Genomic DNA, 18,399 nt, shown 5'->3' on the forward strand with positions numbered 1-18,399 from the left:
TTCTTTCCATATGTTTTCTACTTAAGTACATTTTTCATTATAGGATAATGTAACTTCATCATAGAATAGTCTGGAATAATATTACCTAGAATATTAACTCCTAATATGTTGGCATTATCTCCTCCCACTGATCTTTTCATTTTCCCTTTCCCCGAGGGGAAATCATGCTGTATTTCTAATTTAGTACTCTGATTTCTTTATTCTACAAACCATAAGCATTTTAGGTTGCCACAAGTTTTCCTAAATATTATTTTAAGTGGCTACATAACATTCCACTGAATAAATGCATTACACTTTACCTTTTTGTAACCCAGTTTTTTTGCTAAAAGATTTCAGCTGGATCTAGAACTATTTCCTTATAATTAGATAAGTGGATCATTTTTAACACTTTTGTTGCACGTGACACTGTGACAATTTCATACATATAACTTACTCTATATTGTGGGTTGCTTTATTACAACAGATTTCAATAACTGATTCTGGATTTGCAAAGTCCAGAGCCATGTCTGAGAGTGTCAGTTTAAGAGTGCACTCGGCTATGCTTTTAACAAGAGAGGTGAAGAGCACTGCAGAAGTCACCACTATTCTGTTGTCCATCAGAAGCCAGTCAAATTGTAATTCTTAGCCAGCTACTTTGATTAAAGCATGTAACTATGGACCCAATTAGTGTACGTGATTTGCTAAAACCCATCTTTTTGCCTGTCTACGCTGCCTTTTAGCTACTAAATACATAGATTTTCTTCCTTTATACTTTTTTCTTACCAAGCCATACATTTTGCCAAGCGTATGGACTTATTGGTGACTCTATCCATATTTGTGTATGTACTTCACTGTACATGTGTATGTACTTTCTTTTCAGAAAAAATATTTTTAGATTTTATTTATTTAAGTTATCTCTATACCCAACGTGGGGCTCAAACTCATGACCCTGAGACCAAGAGTCACATGCTCTTCCAAGTGAGCCAGCCCGATGTCCCCTATGTATATGCACTTCTGTATGCTATTTTTAACCTATGTACTTTCATATGTGTATCTGAGATAAGCATTATTGCATTTTATTATAAAAATGTCTGTGAATATTAAAGAGTGAGGTCAGGGTAACGAACTAGTTTGAGAGTTGATAATGACTGAATATGTGTGTGCATATTTGGTTATTATCCTTTGTTTATTTGCCTATTTGGGTCCTCAGTTTTCTCTTAGCAACGTACAGCTGACTCTTGAACAACACAACATGAGGGCACTGCCCACCATGAAGCTGAAAATCCCCAGATAACTTCTGACTCCCCCAAAACTTAACTACTAATAGCCGACTGCTGACCAGAAGCCTTCCCAACAACATCAACACATACTTTGTGTGTTATACGTATTATATTCTGTTTTCTTAAAATAAAGCTTGAGAAAAGAAAATGTTATTAAGAAAATCATAAGGAAAATACATTTCCAATACTACACTATATTTATTTTTTTTAAATCTATATATAAATAGACCTACACAGTTCAAACCTGTGCTGTTCAAGGGTCAATTGTATATGATCTAAAGATGAAAGTCATCACATTTCCTTCCCAATGACCTCTTTCTTTAAATGTCAAATTTGCTGATTTTTGTGTTTGCCTCCTCTGTGTTTAGGCTGAGAGAAGCCTCTCACACAGGCCACTAGTTTCTCAAACCACGAACACTGAAGGACGGATGGCCTGGTCTCCTCTGCAGAGACCAAAAGCAAAGCTGAGTCTTCGCTTCATTTGGCCAGCTCTACAATTAACCTGGGCACAGGGGCAGAGGCAGGGCAGAGGTGCCAGTTTATGCCCAGCTCAGCTGGAAGTCCAAATTACCCACTCTTCTACCCACTCTTCTTAATCAGAAAAAACCCAAAACCAAACCTTACAAGACAACCAAAACCCACCCCAGCACTGGTGAGAGCACCACACTGTACTGCAGATGAGACTCCAAATGGGCTACCCTGTTCCTCCTTGTGTTCAGCACACCTTTCGGGCCTGTGGCAGACTTGCTGCCTTCAGCCAACAGACTTGGACAAGCCCAAATTCTCTTGACTGGATGCTTCATAACAGGCACCTGACCACACCTCAGTGCTGTGTAACCCCACATGCCTGAGAAACGGCTAGTCCTTTGTATTTCAGTATATACACTTAAGCAGAGAAGCTGAAGAATTTTGATTTTAATATTACCCACCAAGAAGCAGAATGCTGAAACAAGGAAGAAGGTCCAGCACATACCTGATTTCGCAGAGGTTGTTGCTGTGACGGCCGATCCCTGTGTGTGTGGCTTTCTCGAGTTATTGCAGACGCACCAGAATCTACATGAACTGACCCTACTGGAGTAGGCTGGAAAAATATAACAAGAAGTCAAATGGAAAACAAGTCCGACTTAATGCCTCTGCAAAGGAGAGCATCATTCCAATTCTAATAAAACAGCAGTGATTATTATTTTCAGCCACCATGGGCAGTTTCAAGTCTTCTCACTTTGCTTATCTGCAAAAGGGAGGCCACTCGGTCCTCAGAAGCTCATTAGAGAGTAGCTTGCCTTGGACAATAAGAAAAACATCCTACAGTGAAATGGTAGCATACTCTCAGGTATTGTGAACTCCTGGCCAGAAGAACTAATTCAAAAATTTCTCATTGTAGGTACCTGGGTGGCTCAGTCCATTAAGTGTCCAACTCTTGGATTGTGACTCAGGTCATGATCTTACAGTTTGTGAGTTCAAGCCCTGAGTTGGGCTCCATGATGACAGTGCGGGGCCTGCTTTGGCTTTTCTCTCCCTTTCTCTTGGCCCATCCCCTGTTCATGCTCTCTCTCTCTCTCTCTCTCAAATAAATACATTAAAAAAACAAAACGAACAGGAACACCTGGGTGGCTTGGTTGGTTAAGCATCCAACTTTGGCTCAGGTCGTGATCTGGTAGTTTGTGAGCTTGAGCCCTACATCAGGTTCTGTGCTGACAGCTCAGAGCCTGGAGGATGTTTCAGATTCTGTGTCTTCCTCTCTTTCTGCCCATCCCCCGATCATGCTCAAAAATAAATAAATATTAAAAAAAAAAAAGATTTCTTATGGTACTGGGTTTCACTTCTACAGAAGCAGGACCAGCTTATGTAGCCACCAGCTTCTTGACCATTCAAATGAAAGTTCCTCTGAAGAACTGGCTTAAGTTCTGGTATCTTAGGCCATAATGGTCATAATCTTAAAACCATATAAAGGAGTTGCCCCTACTTTCTAACTCTGGTAATTGCAGCCTATGGCATCACCCTCAAAAAGCTGGCATATATAAAGTCTACAGTCAAAGGAATGTTTCTTCCACAGATTTAAGCAGAAAGTCTGGCAAGTCAAGTGGTGAGGTAGCGCTGGTCTGAGGTGATGAGGTAAAACAGGATACTTACAATAGGCCTCCCAACCCAATCGTAGGAATAGTCAAAGGTGTAGCCTTTCCTTTCAAAGAGGTCTGTGAAGAGGGTCCGTAAATACTCATAGTCAGGTTTTTCAAAGAAGTCTAATCGCCTGACATAGCGCAGGTACGTTGCCATCTCTTCTGTAGGAAAGAGGTGAAAGGCCATGCTCATGAGCTGAATGCTTCCCGTGGCAAGAAGCTCTGGGCCAAGCCAGGAATATGTGTGTTTTCTTTATGACCCATATGAAAGTGATAAAACCTGTCTTGGTCTAAATGACAATAAAAGGAAATGTGAATTTTCTAGACAGCACCCTTATCTAGAGACACCAAGTCACTGTCTCTACCTAGTTCAAAGCTTCAGTCACACTGGCTGGAATGTCCTTCTAGCATCCTACCTGGAAAGTTTTCACAGAGAGCTTCAATGGGAGTATTCCTTTTGGTGTCACCAATTTTTTGATATCTCTCTTTTAATGTATCAGCCTGTAGAGCAAAGAGAGAAAGTTATTTGGAAAGAGGTGCCAAGTATGGGAGGTCCTGCATGTCTGGGGACGCAATGGTTGTTTCACTCAAACTGGCAGGATTCCCTAGGCTCAATCTTCTTTCTGATAAGTAAGAAATGTAACAGGGATGATGTATTTAACATCTGCTCTGTTCTGGAACGTTTTATTTGCAAATGTATTTAGCAGTCTCAGATAAACACCATCAAATGTAATGAGATAAGTGGTTAAGATAAGAAAGTAAAAATAGCATATAGCAGTTATTTTCAAAACTGCAGAAGCTTCGTAATCTCCCATGACCACTGGGGTTCAGAAGTGATTCAGCCTTCTCCTTCTTAGATCAGTTCTATTGTAAGATAAAAAATGTTGCTAATCTAAGTGAGGGCAGACAGACAGATGGCTCTACAGAGTATTTACTGTGAAGCTGAATAGAAAAGGAAAAAAAAAAGAGTAAGTAGTAGAAAAAAAATTCCTTTTTACAATGTGTTTCCAGAGGGAAAAGTGTTATCTATGATAGAACATGGCTAACAAGCAGGTTTCATATATAGGTCAGCTGCTGAAACCAGCCAAGTCTGGTTTGCTCAGGATTATAGACAGAAAGCTCCTAGAGCTTGGACCAACAATGCAGGCTCAAGGGATTCCTGTGAGGTTCTCCTAGCTTGCTGTGCCCAGCTTTAACCAATAGTGTTCTACAGGAAGTTGGAGAGGGGAGCCTGGGTGGCTCAATCGGTTGGGTGTCCGGCTCTTGATTTGGCTCAGGTCATGATCCCAAGGTCGTGGGACTGAGCCCTGATTGTATCTCTCTCTCTCCCTCTGCCTCTCTTCCCTGCTTGCATGCATGCACTCTCTCTAAAATTAAAATAAATAAATAAAACAAGTGGAGAAATTTTAGACCTGTAACTGACACTAAAATGATTCGGACTGTGAGAGAGTTTCAATTAATACACAAATGCACTGCTTGGCTATGTAATGAGAAAAAAGAATATGAAACTCTGACAGCTATCCATACCAATGAAAAGATATATATGACTAGGAGAAGACTAGGGGGTGCTGGAAGAATTTAAGGGGAAAGAAATAAAATCTTCCCAAAGGGAAGGGGCAGAAGCTTTACTTTTCAGGACAACAGCCTAGAAAGCACAGCAAATGAATCATTTCTGTCCTTCTGGAGGGAAACGGGGACGGGGCAAAGCAGTGTACAGGTAGCTACATCTACTGAATAAATTTCTTTCCATACTAACATGTTGAAATAAATCCTAACTCAAAAATATACCTCACGTTTAACTATCTAAAATGGGACTTAGAATGGGTTAGTGGCTCACTATTTCCTAGTCGAATCAGCTAGAAACAGAGAATAATTACAGTGGTTGTAATTATTATCAGCAGTTAACTCTGACACTGTGCTGATACCTACCTAAGGAAGGCTATTTAAACTACATGTTTCATAAGGAATGGCTATTGTCTGCAGAGGCATTTATTGAATAAAACACATAAACAGCAATGTTAAACCTGGATTTTTGTGTGTTTTTTTTGTTTTAGTTCAGTTGGATCCTTAACCTAGATAGGATGAATAAATATTTTCCAGTTCTCCTTAGGGGCACACCCAGCCCTGCTGGCCTTGCTGGTAAAATGTGTAGCAGCTGCTGTCATCAATTTGTTCCAGAAATTCCCCAGCACTCTGGGAACGCTCTTCCTGCTACATAATGGTAGTGGAGGAGGAAAGTGACACAGAGAGAAGCAGCGCTGCCAAGGCTGGGAGGGAACAAGGGAAGAGACTGTGGAAAACCCCAAAACAAGGAAGAAGGATCCTAAAGGGGAAGAAGACAAATGTGAGCAAGGCAGAGCTCCCAAAGCCCCGGGGAGCATCTGCAGGACAAAGTAACCAGTCCCCGCTTCTCATCTCTGCAGCCAGCCCGTCTTCCCAATTGTGCTTCTTGCAGAGTCAAGTCAGCAACCACTTCATTAACAACTGAGTATTGAAACAAAGCCCTCCACTGAGCACTTTCAAGGATACCTTGAGTCCTTGCCAGGGTAGGCTGCCTCGAAGGAAATACATGAACATATGGCCTAGGGCTTCCAAATCATCCCGCCGGCTTTGCTCTAAAAGGGAAGACAGATCACACATTATGTTTGCAGTTATTAAAGCAGAAAAGGTTTGTTCAAAACCAAGTAATCCCTTCAGAAACCATTCTGCTCTGGAAAGGCACTGCTTACTAATTCTTTGTACATCTAAACCAGGAATAGTATTTCAGATCAAAAACCAAAAAACATTGTGTACTTCCTTTGCCTAGAGCTGTCACTGGCAAGTAAATATCAAGTGAAAAGAGCAAATCCTAAACTAAAACCGAATCCAAATCACTAAATGGTAACCACCCCTTGATCACTGCTGTGAAAGTAAGATAATTTAAATGAAATGCTATATCCGGTATATGGGCTTTCATTACCCTTTGGGTTTCTGTCATGGAAAGTGAGAAGATTAAGCAGCTGAAACTTTTAAACAGTCCATCCTAATGGCTAGGTCTGCAAAGATACAAGTTGTGGAATGCCTAGCATACATATCTAGTGTTTTTAACTCATCATAAAAATTAACGCTTAAAATTTAGTTTGACATAAACATTAATTTTAATGTATAATCTCTCAGCTCCATTCCATTTGTACTCTGTTCTATAGCTACCTTAGGAAACATTTAAAATTTGGGGCACCTGGTTGGCTCAGTCAGTTAGGCATCCGACTTTAGCTCAGGTCATGATCTCACGGTTCATGGGTTTGAGCCCCAAATAAGGCTCTGTGCTGACAAATCAGAGCCTGGAGCCTGCTTCAGATTCTGTCTCTCTCTCTCTCTCTCTCTCTCTCTCTCTCTGTGCCCCTCCCCTGCTTGCACTCAGTCTCTCTCTCTCAAAAATAAATAAATCAAAAAAACTTTTTTATGTTTATTTTTGAGAGAGACACACACAGAGGGTGAGCAGGGGATGGTCAGAGAGAGAGGGAGACACAGAACAGAAGCAGGCTCCAGGCTCGGAGCAAATGGTCAGCACAGAGACTGACACAGGGCTCGAACCCACAAATGGTGAGATCATGACCTGAGCTAAAGTCGGATGCCTACCCGACTGAGCCAATCAGTTGCCCTAAAAATAAATAAATATTTTTTAAAAATTTAGAGAAACATTTAAAACTTATCACTAAGGTGCCCTATCTGGAAAAATAAAACCGGATCCCTGCATTCTGCGAGCTTATCATGTAAAACAAATTGCTAGGTTTTCCTTTCTTTCAATTAGGAAGACTAAGAAAGTAAAAACTGAAGAATAGTTAATTAAAAAATTGTAACTTCATCTCAAAAGTCATCCTTAGATATAGTTGGGTTGTCAGACTGAATATACATAGCACAAGCTTCTATTCCTAATTTGTCAATTATGGTTCATTGCAGACATCTTGTGTGTTCATTTCTCAGAATCAAGGGCTTTAACAAGAGAAGTTAGAAAGACAAGACTAAGGGGCTACTCTAAACTTGATTGAGCTTTGTTTGTGCAGAAAGTAAAACCTGAGGGAAGCAGGGAGAGCTACTCAGCTCAAAATGCAGAAGTACAACATGTTTAATGGCTGCCTCCAATTATGGGAACAGTGCATGACAAAGAGTGAATAGAACTCTACAGGGTGGATCAGGAAAGAAAAGGCGACTTTCTAAATTGGAAATGGAAAATGGTTTTTGGCAAGGTGGTCACTAATGGGAAAAAGGGGCACCCTGATAAGAGAGATAAATGACATAAAATTTGAGTGGATGCACATCAATTGAAATAATCTTTAAAAGAATGAAATAAAACAGCAAGACCTTTTGTCTACACGGCTTGCCTGGGGTTTGCAACCAAATTGTATATATAATTGAACACAAAAAGCTGTTAGGCTGGAAGAGTTTGTTAACAGGACCTAAAGACACACAAATAAAAAAGAAAGAACAAGCAGGGTGAGCTGAGGCCTCTCACAAAGCAGGGAAGATAAAGAAACCACACCCTGCAGTTTCTCACACAGTATCACACCTACTCACTGCCTTTCCATTTTTATATCCACTTCATGTGACAAGAGGCCCCTTGGTTATAAAAATTCACTGGACAAAGAGTTGCACTTTTGTTGGTTGAGCACTAGAGGGCAAAACTCTCCACATTTTCAATATTAATCAGTCCTAAAAAAAGCCCAATTTTTCTCTACAGCAAAGCCCATCATAAAATCAGTCCTTTTTAAATAAGAAATAAAAAATAAAAAACAAACAAACAAACCCCACACATAAACCCACTAGAGTAACTAATAAAGTGATTTTCCAGCTACTGAACACCATGAAAAATAGTTGTGGAATATGGAATAATAGGAAAAATAATGGCTCCTGAGTTAGGTTATCTAGCTCTTTTGGCCCATTCTTTCCATTCATTTGATCCATGTGAAATTAAGCATGGCTGTCACCTATTTTGGGCTACAGTCCCCTCATGTGAAAATAAAGTGGTTGGGGTGCCTGGGTGGCTCAGTTGGTTAAGCATCAGACTCCTGGTTTTGGCTTAGGTCCTGATCTCTGGGTTTGTATCAAGCCCAGTGCAGGATGGGAAGCCCGTGGGATTCTCTCTCCCTCTCTCTCCGCTCATCCCCTGTTCACTCACACGCGTGCACTCTCGCGCTCTCTCTCAAAATAAATAAATGAGAAAAGAAACTAGGTTGATTTAGACAGTTTGAAAAGTCATTTTCTAGGCCTAAAATTCTAAAGTAATTAATCTATGATAACTTAACCCATTAATAATTAATCTATGATAATAAAATCCTTTCCAAAAAAGTAAAAACCAGAGTCATGCTTTATTTCTGTAATTCTTTGAAAACTGCATTCATTGAGTTCAGAATTGCAACATGCCCTCATTTTTTTCATGGAGGATATTTTCCTTTTCAAAGAAGAAAGGTTTCAATGGGACAAGTAGGACACAGAATTCTTCCACACCATAAAGGCCTGCTTTCGACCATTCAAAAAGATGTGCTTGGTTTACACGCATCACATCTCTAATTTTAGGTCAAATATATTTTGCTAGAAGAAAGGGTCTAGATGACCCAGTATTCTTACCCTAACTTCAATCATTGAAGAATACAAAATGGGCTGTCTTAATCAGTGGGAAGGTGGCTAATCTGATATGGTAATATCAGGTTTAGGAGGCTTCTTCTCTTGTTCTCCTTCATAAAATAGGCAATTCTCTCCAAGACATTTGAACACACTCCCTTTTTCTTCATTACAACATAAAGAATGCTACACATTTAAAAACCAATATGGGGGCACCTGGGAGGCTGGGCGGTTAAGTGTCCCACTCTTGGGGCTCCTGGGTGACTCAGTTGGTTAAATGTCTGACTTCAGTTCAGATCATGATCTCACGGTTCATGAATTTGAGCCCCACCTCAGGCTCCGTGATGATAGCTCAAAGCCTGGAGCCTGCTTCAGATTCTGTGTCTCCCTCTTTCTGCCCCTCCCTTGCTTGCAACCTCTCTCTCTGTGTCTCTCTCAAAAATAAATAAACATTTAAAAATTAAAAAAAAAATGTCCCACTCTTAATTTCAGTTGTCATGATCTCACTGTGAGTTGGGTCTCCAAACAGGTGCAGAGCCTGCTTGGAATTCTCTCTCTCCCTGCTTGCTCTCTCTCTCTCTCTCAAAATAAATACATATACAAAACAAAACGGTATGATTCAAGGTCCTTTGGAAACCTCTCTGCTTTGAGACCCTGGCCAGAGTTTAAAGGGCATGTGACAATCATCTATATGTAAGAATTCTGTAATCTGGAGAGGGCAAAATATGGCGGCAGGTTCAATGGGACCTGAAAAACTCTAGAACTCATGAATTCCAGGTTTAGAGATAAACTCAAAGTTCTAGCAAGAACAGCTACACCAAGAGATGAAAGAACCCAGTCTGATGACCTTACACACTTAAAATGTATTTGTTTGAATAATTAAATAACTACCATTTAGAGTCTTTGCTATTATGAGGCACTATGCTAAATACTTTATATGCACTCTCTCTCAGTATCCTAGAGTAAAATGTATTATTATCATGCCCATTACATAGGTGAGATAACTGAGTCTGAGGAAAGAAGGTTGCTGTCCCAAAATCTCATAGATTTAAGTGCAACCCTTCTTCTTAACCATTATCTGTACCTTATACAAACATAACATAGACACCCATCCCTGTCTCTTCTTGCCTGTCTTGACAAGAATAATAAAATCAGAACATGGACTGCTGTGCCTAGGAAGCAGGCATTAGAAAAACTTCTGGAGTCTGTCAGTTAAACCAAATAATAATGACTTTACTATTTACAACATATTCTATCTCAGTAAAAAGGAAGAGGGGATATTGAACACTGTGCAAGAGAACTATGTTACACATACCACCCATTCAACCCACAAACACATCCTTGTGAAATACTACTCTCACTTTACAGATAAGTTTCAGGAAGATTAAGTAACCTGTCCAAAATGACACAAATCATAAATGGCATTGGCGCTTCCAGTCTAATTTTAAAGTACTACATTTAGTTAAGTGAGAATTTCCGTATGTTTATTGAAAAAATCCTGACAGCATTCAAGATTTCGAGTTGTATCACTTTGCAATATGATTGTTATCCTTCACTAACACTAGAATCCTCATCTGAAAACTTATGCAGTCATTAGTTTTTAATATACTTATTAGTGCACAACAATTTATTAATACTAAAACACTCAATATAATTAGCTATGTCTAGGAGTATGGAACCTGAATATATTCTGTTTACATGTCTACTCTCAAGAGTGGTTAATTTTTTTTTAATATTTATTTTTGAGAGAAAGAGACAGACACAGAGTGCATGTGGGTGAAGGGCAGAGAAAGAGAGACACAGAAATCTGAGGCAGTCTCCAGGCTCCAAGCTGTCAGCACAGAGCCTGATGCGGGGCTTGAACTCACGAACCATGAGATCATGACCTGAGGCAAAGTCGGACGGACGCTTAACCAACTGAGCCACCCAGGTGCCCCAAAAGTGGTGAATTTTAGACATAGTTTTAAAATCACTTTGGAACTTTTTTCTTCACAATCTTCCACAGAAGCCCAATATATAAAACAGATAAAAAGCTTTCCTGGAGAAGCTGGTGAGGGGCTCAGGGCCTTGCCTACTTGGCTTTCCCACTGTTCCTTAGGCTTCTCATACAAATATTCTCCCCTGGACTAGGTCCTCTAACAAGTAAGGCCTTCTGCCTTGATTGAGCTTTTACCAACTGTCTATCCTGAATAAAGCGCATGACTCCTCTGTTTTCATTGAGTAAGACATAGGCTCTTCCTCAAAGAATTATTCATGGAATTATGCACAGTGAACAGAAGCCTAGTCCATGTTTTAGTGACACACTCTTCCCCAGTTCAGATACCAACCAATCTGATGTCCTTCTCAGGACTCTCATATGTGGAGTCATTCATATGTAAACACCAAATTCATCATTAGACTTGCTCAAATGCTATCATCTTAATACAATAATTCAAGTGCCCATATTGCTGACAAACTAAGCATTTGGAAACATAGTATAAAGAATTAAATAAGGGCTCCTGAATAGCTTAGTCAGTTAAGCATCTGACTCTTGGTTTAGCTCAGGCCATGATCTTATGGTTATGAGATCAAGCCCTGCCTTGGGCTCTGAGCTGATGGCATGGACCCTGCTTGGCATTCTCTCTCTCCCTCTCTTTCTGCCCCTCCCTTGCTTGCTTGCTCGTTCTCTCTGTCTCAAAATAAATGAATATTTAAAAAGTAAAGAATTAAATAAGTTTCCTGTCAACAGGATACTTAGGAAAGTCACTAACTTACCACCTTAGTTTCTCAAGTATAAAAATCACTTGCATTGTGAAGCAAGAAGAATCACAATTTGTAATGGACAATGGCGACAAAAGTATTATTGGAATAAAAAGTTATTTTAAGGAACCACCCCTTTCACTGAGCAGAAAATAAACACACCTTTGCCAAGATGCGTGTTGATAGACATGTATCTTGCAGTTCCAGTTAAACTTTTGTGTTCCCTGTAAGGTATGTGTTTTTTGGTTTCAGGGTCAATGTATTCCTTGGCCAGTCCAAAGTCTATAATGTGTATAACATGCTCTTTCTTGTTGCCTTGTCGGCCAATCAGGAAATTCTCTGGCTTCACATCTCGGTAAATGAGATTCTTTGAGTGCACATATTCCATTCGAGAAAGCTATAAGAGAATACACATTGATGAAAATACTCTAAAGAAGTTTCTTGGGGAAAAAAAACCCATCAGAATGTTTTCTTTTATCAGCCCAAGGTTTTAACTACTGAAATGAAAGTAAAACTCATTTCTTCACCACCTAGTCACTTCACTCTTGTAAACCAGAAAATATTCTGATACAAACACATACATAACAAGTATTAAGACAAATGAAAGTGAGCACAGTTCAGCTCACAATGTTACAATTTGTAAATGATGAACAGAATTAGGTGTTTTTAATGCTACGTCAGAAAGTACACATTTGAGAGGCTCGAAGTGTCCCCAGCCGGGATTATCACAATATGTCGGCAACCTCTGAAGACAGGTGCCACTGTCACATTCACCTCCTGTCCACACCTTCCTATCCTCAGTCAGGCAGGCCTCCCGGACCTACTTCCTTCTGCTGCAAAAGCATGGGAAATAAGGTCCAGAGAAGTTAAGACTACATGGATTTTACAGAGCTAGTCAGCAGCAGACGTAGAAGAGCAGTTTTTATGTGAAAGTAAATATAGCCCAAAATAATAACTGTAAAATTATTTCAAATTTCATTGTTATATTTCTATCTGTGATGCCTTGCTACTCAGCATAGAAAGGGAAGCTGAGGCATTTGAATTTTGGACTCAAAAGCCAAGGTCAATTTTCTAACATTTCCAAGTTTTTACTGTAAAGTGGATAAGACCACCAGCATTCGAGACCAATAAAGGATGCATGAGCATCCTTCCTCGGAGAGGCTGACAGACTTCGCAAAGGAGCTGTCCTAACTGCTTCTTGGCCTGGCACTGCGGTGTGGTTTGGTTGGGGCGGAGAGAGCGGTCTCTTCAGCTGTACCAGTCTCTGTAAGAACTGGAGGCCAGAAAGTTGAGGCAGGTTCTTGGTCACACGACTTTGGAATCTGATTGTTAGGGCAGTGGGTTACATGGCCAATCCCTTCTTGGATGCAAGGGTGAGAGGAGAGGACAAAACTTAACAGCCATGTGTTTAAAACCTATAAATAAAACATCAAGAAAATTACTTGGATTTGTACAATTTCACCTAATCATCCTCTTTCTCCCCGATCTAAATTATATGCTTCCACTTCAGTTAAGGGCAGGGTGTTGCTCCAAGGTGCAAATCCTTAAAAGAGAGCAAAGAGAAGATGTAGTGTGCCTTCTCTAGGTTAACCCTTTTGGCCCAGCCTGCCTCCTAGAATGTCATCAAGCCTCTGAGTGTGCATTCACTAGGTGTCATGGCAGCTGGGAGAGCCCTAAAGGGGACACGAGGATGCAGCTGGGGGACCCACCTATCCTTGTGCAGAATAGCAATGCCAACTTACCAACTGGATGGCTATCATTAACACAGTCTTCAAAGTAAAAGTTCGGTCACAGAGGTCAAACAAGTCCTCCAAGCTAGGGCCAAGGAGCTCCAGCACCATGGCATTGTATTTCCCACATGGTCCAAAGTAATACACCTGCGGAAGACCTTCACCTGCAAGCAGAGGAGAAATGAGGTGTAGAGTAGGGGACACAAAACCCAAAATATATGATAGCTGCATCAGTACCAAGTAGATATAAAGGAAGTACAATTTGTGAGATTACCATTTTCTCTCATAGTCCCTCCTAAAGAGCCTAAACTGAGCACAGCAGCCTCAAAGGGAACTAATAATGCATAGGAAAGGTGAGTCATCGCCTAATAGCCTCAAACAAGCAGCTATTTAATACCACAGTGACAAAGGTATTTCCACTGCTATGGAAGACAAAGAATGGTACCTGATCCATTTACTGGATCAGAGCATAAACTATTCTCCCCCAAGGAGGGCCCCAAAGTGCTCCATCACAGAAGGGTCAAAAGACAGCTCAATGAGCTCAAAGGCCGGCCTCAGAGGCCTTGTTGCATTAGCTGGTTTCGTCTGAGCTCCCTACGCTAACTGCCAAAGCCATGTGGAGCTGTTAGCAACTGCCGCCCCAAGGAAAACTCAGACTGAAGGGCTGAGGTCACAGAGGGTACAGCCTGGCCCTCTTCTCACAGGGAGTCTCTGCAATTTCCTGCTTTCTATCAGCTGGGGCAAAGTCAACAGACAGCATTTGGTTACTGATAAGTAATTCTGAAAGGAAAAGGAAAATTAAAAGACAAGGCTGGGCTTTCCCTAGATTTGAAATTCATAGCTCTAAGATGCCAAAATCTAGACTTTCTCACCTTGTGAGAAACAACTTGTGAATGAATTTCTCCCTTAGAGTGTATTGTAAATATGAGGCATTCAGTAAATATGTGTTAAATGGCACCGTGTGAACAGTGGGTACGAATGAGATTATAGAACATTTTTAAAAATCTGGACTCACAGAGCAGCACTTCCATCTTACACATTTATGTATACCATGTTCTGCAGCTATATATGCTACAGATTACTACTTGCTTCTGCCTACAAGTTTTTTTTTTTTTAAGTTTATTTATTTTGAGAAAGTGAGAAAGTGAGCGGAGCAGAAGCAGGGGAGGGACAGAAAGGAGGAGAGACAGAATCCCAAGCAGACTCCATGACATCAGTGCAGAGCCTGATGCAGAGCTCGAATTCACAAACTGCGAGATCATGACCTGAGCTGAGATCAGGAGTCAGATGCTTAACCGACTGGGCCACCCGGGCGCCCCTACAAGTTCTTTAGATAACAAAATCTCTCCTCCCCATTCTTTTCATATGTATAGGTAGGATATAAGCAGAGGTGATTCTTTCTGCCATGATCTAAATGTTTGTGTCTCCGCCTCATCCTTAAATTCATATGTTGAAAACCGAATGCCCAATGTGATGGTTTTAAGAGGTGGGCCTTTGGGAAGTGATTACATCATGAGGGCAGGACCCTCATGACTGAGATTAGTGCCCTCCTTCCACCACATGAGGATACAGCAAAAAGTCTGAAGAGAGTCTCCGTCAAAACCTGACCACGATGGCACCCTGATGCTAGACTTCTAGCCTATGAAACTGTGAGAAATAAATTTCTGACTTTGTAAGCCAGTTTAGTATTTTGTTGCAGCAGCCCAAATGGACTAAGACAATATCTACTACTTAAACCTTTAACCCAAGATGCCCATCCTTGTCCCCAGGAGAAATCGTGTCTATCTGGAGCTGGTGTGCTTCATTGCTATCGTGTATGTTTTGCCACTTCACGTGCTGCCGCATCTACCTCGCTCCATCCAGGAACTAGGGAACCTGCGTGTTCTAGTATGCTCACCCCCAGCTCGCATCATCTACCGTAGCATAGGCTGCTCTTGCCGGCTCCATAAACAGCGACCGAGTTGTCCTTGTAGTTGTTTTGATTCTCTCTCCAAAAGGAAATAAGATTTAATTTGAAGTGTCTTTCCCCCCGTGTTGTTCTGAACTCATTCTTTGATTTATTTAAAATACACAAAACATAACAGCTGTTCCCAATGAGTCCTGCTGAAAAATCCAAAGCAGGACAACACTGTAGAGTTACTGCTTTTACTAATCAGACATATTGTAGATGGTAGTTTGGGGGATCTTTCAAATTTATATGCTATATAATAAGTTTTGGTGTCACTAAAATTTGTTTTTCCTAATATAAGCATTATATTATTATTTTTTTTAAATAGTATATTCTTCAAAACAGCTCGTGGCAGATCTGTTAGTTGCCTAGTACCCATTCTCTTCTTACTTCATAACAAAACCTCTAATTATTGTGAATAACAGTAATTTAGTATTATTATATTATTATTATAACAGCCCAGTTATAACGTTTTCCAGCCTCCCTTGATAACGGCTATGACCAGTGAGACAGAAGCAGAAATTGTTGGAGAAGGTTCTAGAAAAGCTCTTTCATGGAAGCTGACTTAAGTTGGAGGTATGCTCCCCTTTGATGATGGCTTAAGCTCCAGAAGCCATCTAGAACCATCAGACACCTTGTGGATATCAGTAGTAACAAGAATGAGCGGAACAAAAAAGGAAAAAAAGAAACCCCAAGCCATGAGTCCCTGATGGCTGTGAAGTAACCAATGTTGGACTTCCCTCCCCCTTTTTAATCCAAAAGAAAAATCAATTACTGTCTTGACTGAACTGTTATTTAGACCTTTTTTCATAGCCAAATCTAATCCTGATTAATGAACATATTATTCTTTTAGTTGGATACTTTGCAAATCTGTGCACAATATCCTCCTTCTGAAGTACAAGCTAAAAGTCAGGTCTGCTTAGAAATACAATACTGACATAATTTCCTATACTTGCTTCTGATACTTAAAGATCAGTTTAAATGAGACAAATGATCATCTTGTTCTTGCCAATCCTTTGTAATAAATCCAGGCATCTCTTGTCAGAAATGTCCATGCTTACAAAGAAGTCACAAAAGTATTCCAGGTGATGTCTGTAACTTCTTTTTAATTTTAATGTTTATTTTTGAGAGAAAGAGAACAAGCAGGGAAGGGGCAGAGAGAGACATACAAAGATTTTGAAGTGGGCTTCAGGTGGCAAGCTGACAGCACAGAACCTGACACAGGGCTCGAACCCACAAACCGTGAGATCATGACCTGAGCTGAAGTTGGGATGCTTGACCAACTGAGCCACTCAGGTGCCCCTGTAATTTCTAACTATGAGTTCTGTTACTCATAACTCCACCCTAGTACCTTCCAAGATGTGAGGCATTCCTGCTGATTGCAGTATTGCTCCTTGTATGAAATGCCCTGAGACCTCACAATACCTTGGCAGGCTTTGGATGCTCAGGACAACTTTTAGATTGCTAAGCAGCATTGAAGCTTTTCTCAAAGATGGACGAGGTCCAAGATACTGCTAGAAAAAAGGCTCAAGTCAGTCTTCAATCTAGTATTTGGTTCTGCTAACAACCCTGAAAATTCCCTCATGTCTCTCTGCTTTTTCATCTGTAAAGAAGAGAGGTTTGGACTGGTTTCCTCTTAAAACCAAAATTCTGACAATAGCTAGGATTTCCTTCTAGCCACCTTCTAGGTTCCTCTTTGTAAAGCACAGAACCCATACAAATGAACGCGTCTTCATGTTACACAGAATATGTGTCATTCAAATTACAAAGTAAGCTGGGAGTGGCAGTCAACCGGAAGTGTGTCTATTAGAAACGGTACAAAATGTTTAAAAACGGATGCAATGACTTCACTTCAAAACTACTAATGGTCCACACATGATTCTGAAGTGCCACCTTAGATGGAAAACTTTGTATACAGAAGGTAGAAATAAAAAGCACTGCAATGTTTTATAATCAATATATTATGAGGACTCAGAAAACAGTCTCTTTCAGAAGCTCTTTCACATCAGAACATCTGGACTCAGTATCTTTTGACTGGAACCATTTTAAGGCTATTTAAAAGACTTGCCTATTTAGTTTCTTAGGTATTACAGGAAATGTGCCAAATATAAAAGTCTCTTCGGGAGACGTAGCCATAATTTATTAGAACTATCTGTACAGAATGATGCCCAGTCAAGTTCCACTCTTTTCCTAGTTTTTCACATGACGGCCCATTAAGTGGTCAATGCTGGTGGTAAAAGACACAGACATAAGCCCACTATGAAAATCTGTCTCTTTGATCAGAGATTAGCACACATTAATGACTTATCCTGGGCTGTGTGTATGTGTGTGTGTGTGTGTATAGTTATATTAGAGTGTGAGCACAGGGGAGAGGCTGAGGAAGAGGGAAAGAATCTTAAGCAGCCTGACATGGGGCTTGATTCCACAACCCTGGGATCATAACGTGAACTGAAATCTAGAGTTAGATGCTCACCAACTGAGCCACTGAGACACCTGTCCTGGGCTGTATTTGAATAAGAAATCCTATATATTCTATACAGGATTACAGTGCTCTCTCTCTCTCTCTCTCTCTCTCTCTAGATAGATAGATAGATATCACTCTTCTGCAGAGCCATCTGGAATCCACTGCTTATGAAAATTTTAATCAATCAACATTATGCTATGAAATCCTTTAATAAGACAGGGGATGAGGGCAAAGCCTTAAATGTAACACAAACTATACATGTGGTAAACATGGTACTTACTAGAGGTAATTATGAGGTAATGGGAATGAAGTGAGAGAGGTAGGCAAGGCAGATATGCACTGAATTCTTTGATCCATGGTATTTCAGAAACTAAGGTTTTATAACTTCTCATCTGCTCTGGAAAAAAATCACTAATAAGATCTCCCTCCTAAATTGGTCAACTACATAAAAGCCCAGGAATTAAAGAAGTAAATCCTGAAATCTCTCCTGCTGAAAAATTTCCAATAGATTTCACTATACGTCCTTTAGCCACAGGTTACATCT

At 40.3% G+C, this 18,399-nt stretch overlaps 1 protein-coding gene across 12 annotated transcripts in view; it reads right to left on the reverse strand.

Annotated features, from left to right (window-relative positions):
• CSNK1G1 (casein kinase 1 gamma 1) overlaps positions 1 to 18,399 on the reverse strand; it is a 169,476-nt gene that overhangs the window by 34,138 nt on the left and 116,939 nt on the right. For 8 of the 12 annotated variants that reach the window (XM_029952031.1, XM_029952024.1, XM_029952025.1 and 5 more), the window contains 6 exons: positions 13,456 to 13,607; positions 11,876 to 12,110; positions 5,906 to 5,991; positions 3,793 to 3,877; positions 3,390 to 3,538; positions 2,233 to 2,340 (listed from right to left, as the gene is read on the reverse strand). In XM_029952031.1, coding sequence (XP_029807891.1) covers positions 2,233 to 2,340; positions 3,390 to 3,538; positions 3,793 to 3,877; positions 5,906 to 5,991; positions 11,876 to 12,110; positions 13,456 to 13,607 — 815 coding nt within the window. Of the gene's footprint in view, positions 1 to 2,232; positions 2,341 to 3,389; positions 3,539 to 3,792; positions 3,878 to 5,905; positions 5,992 to 11,875; positions 12,111 to 13,455; positions 13,608 to 13,717; positions 13,827 to 15,340; positions 15,416 to 18,399 lie in introns of those variants that run through there. The other 4 variants (XM_029952032.1, XM_029952029.1, XM_029952036.1 and 1 more) reach the window with 3 other exon arrangements.

This window comes from Suricata suricatta, chromosome 9, assembly GCF_006229205.1.
Source record: "Suricata suricatta isolate VVHF042 chromosome 9, meerkat_22Aug2017_6uvM2_HiC, whole genome shotgun sequence".
Classification (NCBI taxonomy): domain Eukaryota; kingdom Metazoa; phylum Chordata; class Mammalia; order Carnivora; family Herpestidae; genus Suricata; species Suricata suricatta.